The sequence below is a fragment of the Mesitornis unicolor genome, unplaced genomic scaffold, assembly GCF_000695765.1.
Source record: "Mesitornis unicolor isolate BGI_N332 unplaced genomic scaffold, ASM69576v1 scaffold44790, whole genome shotgun sequence".
NCBI lineage: Eukaryota > Metazoa > Chordata > Aves > Mesitornithiformes > Mesitornithidae > Mesitornis > Mesitornis unicolor.
The window spans coordinates 10,041-12,663 of record NW_010159728.1 but is presented as its reverse complement, the minus strand read 5'-3'; the positions used below and the strand labels follow the sequence as shown (position 1 = coordinate 12,663).

The following is a 2,623-nucleotide window of genomic DNA, read 5'->3' as shown; positions in this document are numbered from 1 at the left end:
TAAAAGCCAACAGGAAGCGAAATATTTCTGAGGAGAGCAGTAGTGAGTAAATCCTGCAATACTCTGCTCTGTATGCAGAAACACACATTGTGCTGCTTTCAAATGATACATGCACAGGAAGAGTTAATCTCCTTTTTGTTACACGGACAGATGTTAAGAAACCACCTAACGCTGGTGCACTACACAACCCACATTCTTAATATCCTCTCTTAACTCTACTTGCTACCATAAGAATAAAGTAAAAAAACAACAGAAACCCCAAGAAAGCATAAAAAATTTATTAAAAGAAAGTGTAGGACTTGAAAATTTCTAGAGCAATTTGTTTCTTCTGTTTTCTTTTCCCTTTATCTCAAACACAGCAAACACTCTACAAGACGCATAAGCTGTAGCATTCTGGATTCTTTCCTGCAGAGTCAGTGAATCTGGGGAGGTCGGTGGGTGAGTGTCTGTGTGGCCTCCCCATTCTTTCGTTTCTTCTTCTCTTATCAGTAGAGGTTTTCCCAATGACTGGCCAAACAGTCGACAGACTTCCTGAGCTTTCCACCGTGTGTTTCCAACAGCAGCAACACACACTTGACGGCTGAGAGGTACAGAAAGCAGCACAATAATAAGCAGGGCCAGCAGATGCACAAGTATTCCTCCCATACATGTTTGGGTTTTTTTTTAAATACCTCAGCTTTTGTAACTGCATAGATGGAAGAAACATCACTTTCCCCCAGGTTCTGGGTGATGGTTTAGGAGTTTGAGGGGACTGTGCAAACATCAGCATCCCCATCAGCTATGATCATGCATTCCTAACACCCATATGCTGCAGGCATCGGTGGTGGGTGGTGCAGAACAAGAGTTCAACCCTCGCTCCAGGTGTTTGGGAACACCTCTCTAACCCCACTGGCCTGATTTCCAGGCTGCTGCATAGACGCCTTTGAGATGATGCACTTCTGCCAGCTCCAGAACTATTAGCAGCAGCTAGCTGAGCTCGCTTCTTGGCCCAGGCACGATTCTTTAAAGAGGTAAAACCCAAACCAAGATTAAACTTCCCTCTGTCCCCAGAGTGTCAAGGGGAGAAGCAGGACTTTGAAAAATTAACACCTGAAATATCAAAACTGGCTGAGCAAGCACCGTTCATGGCTCTTTTCAGATCGTGTCAGCAGCTGAGAGTAATGGGAATTGGCAAGGGTACTTGGAATTATCAACATCTGGTAACACACTTGTACCTTCATGAATAAATACAAATACAATCTACACGTGCTGATGTAGCCACAGTCAAATTCTGTTGACCTAATAAATATTCACAGAAGATTACACTTCCAATGGAAAGCAGCGGGAAAATAGTTTTTATAACATTCTGCTTTTGCACAGCAACACTGTAGAAAAAAAACCAAGCTGTATCTTCTAGGATGAATGGTGTTAATGTGTAAGTTATATTTAAAACAAATACTGAAACATAAATTTTAATAGGTATAAAGGAAACTATTTGTTCCCATTACAAACAGCATAAATATAAACTATGTATTCATATTAACTGTTAAAATTTGTGACATGAGAGAGAACTTACCGAAGGGTGTCTACAGCTTCTGGTGTATGGTAGAAATGAGGTGGGCTGATGGTAACAGAGGCTCCTAACTTTTCAATGAGTAGATTGCAAACGTTCTGCATTTTCCCGAAATCGCTGAATGTAATACAGACCTGGCAGTGAACACACACATCACACAAGTATGTTTTTTCTCATTTTTTACCCCATGATTCACCACTTGTATTTAAATCACTATAAAGCCAGATATGTACAAACTAACGAAACATGCTAGTCCTGTATATAATGCAAATATTTATTTACTTAGAAAACGTTTATGTAGCCCTAGTGACTGTCATTAGGTTTGCAACAGAAAGAAGTTCATAAAATGGTTTAAAATTGAGGATTAAGAAATGCTGCTTTGTGAGAAGTATGGCATTCTTGGTACGTAGACAATTTGAGGAATGAAGATGCTCTTTGGGACGCATGACTAGATGCATCCTGGTTCTTCCCTTTTTAGATTACTGACTTTTCATTATGCAGAAGCCCAAGCACGATGATGTGGAAAATATTGTGCAGGAAGGACCTTGACATTTTCATTCCAAGCACGAGGTTCAAGAAACCTGAAGCAAACTAAGCCCAGTCCAGCCCAGCGTGCAGTGGGCTCAAACCCTGTGTTGCCTGAGCAGACTCACCCCAATATCCACAGAGAAATGGGCACATCAGACTTGGATTAAAAACTATTCAAAAAATCTGGCTGCCTGTGGCTTTGGCAATAAGCAGCATTAAATACAGATGCATCAGGAATTCGAGTGCTTTCCCAAGTGCTACAAAGCAGGCATCACTATCAGCCCTGGCCCCAGAGCCCTACAGCCTTCCCTGCAGGGAGGCACCAGCCAGGCTGTGCAGGAGCCACTGTTTCTCTTGGCAGAGCAGAGTTGCCAGGAGTGACCGATGATGCCCAGCTGCTACAGCATTCAGGAAGCAGAAATACCGAGTCCCAGACTCTTTTTTTCAGAGGGACTAAACCCTCATCTTCACCTCCCAGTAGTGCTCCCACCACCAGGTCAGGTTCACCTTCTCTCTTATCCCCAACTTTTCCCTTCCTTTTTG

The 2,623-nt window shown here is 42.5% G+C and overlaps 1 protein-coding gene across 1 annotated transcript in view; it reads right to left on the bottom strand.

The window, feature by feature from the left end:
• Positions 1-260: 260 nt before the first annotated feature.
• Positions 261-2,623, bottom strand: part of IRAK1BP1 (interleukin-1 receptor-associated kinase 1 binding protein 1) — a gene marked incomplete at its 5' end in the record, with an annotated part of 5,646 nt that continues 3,283 nt past the window's right edge. The window contains 2 exons of the mRNA XM_010187612.1: positions 261-580; positions 1,556-1,686. Of these exons, the coding sequence (XP_010185914.1) occupies positions 310-580; positions 1,556-1,686 (402 nt within the window). The remainder of the gene's footprint in view (positions 581-1,555; positions 1,687-2,623) is intronic.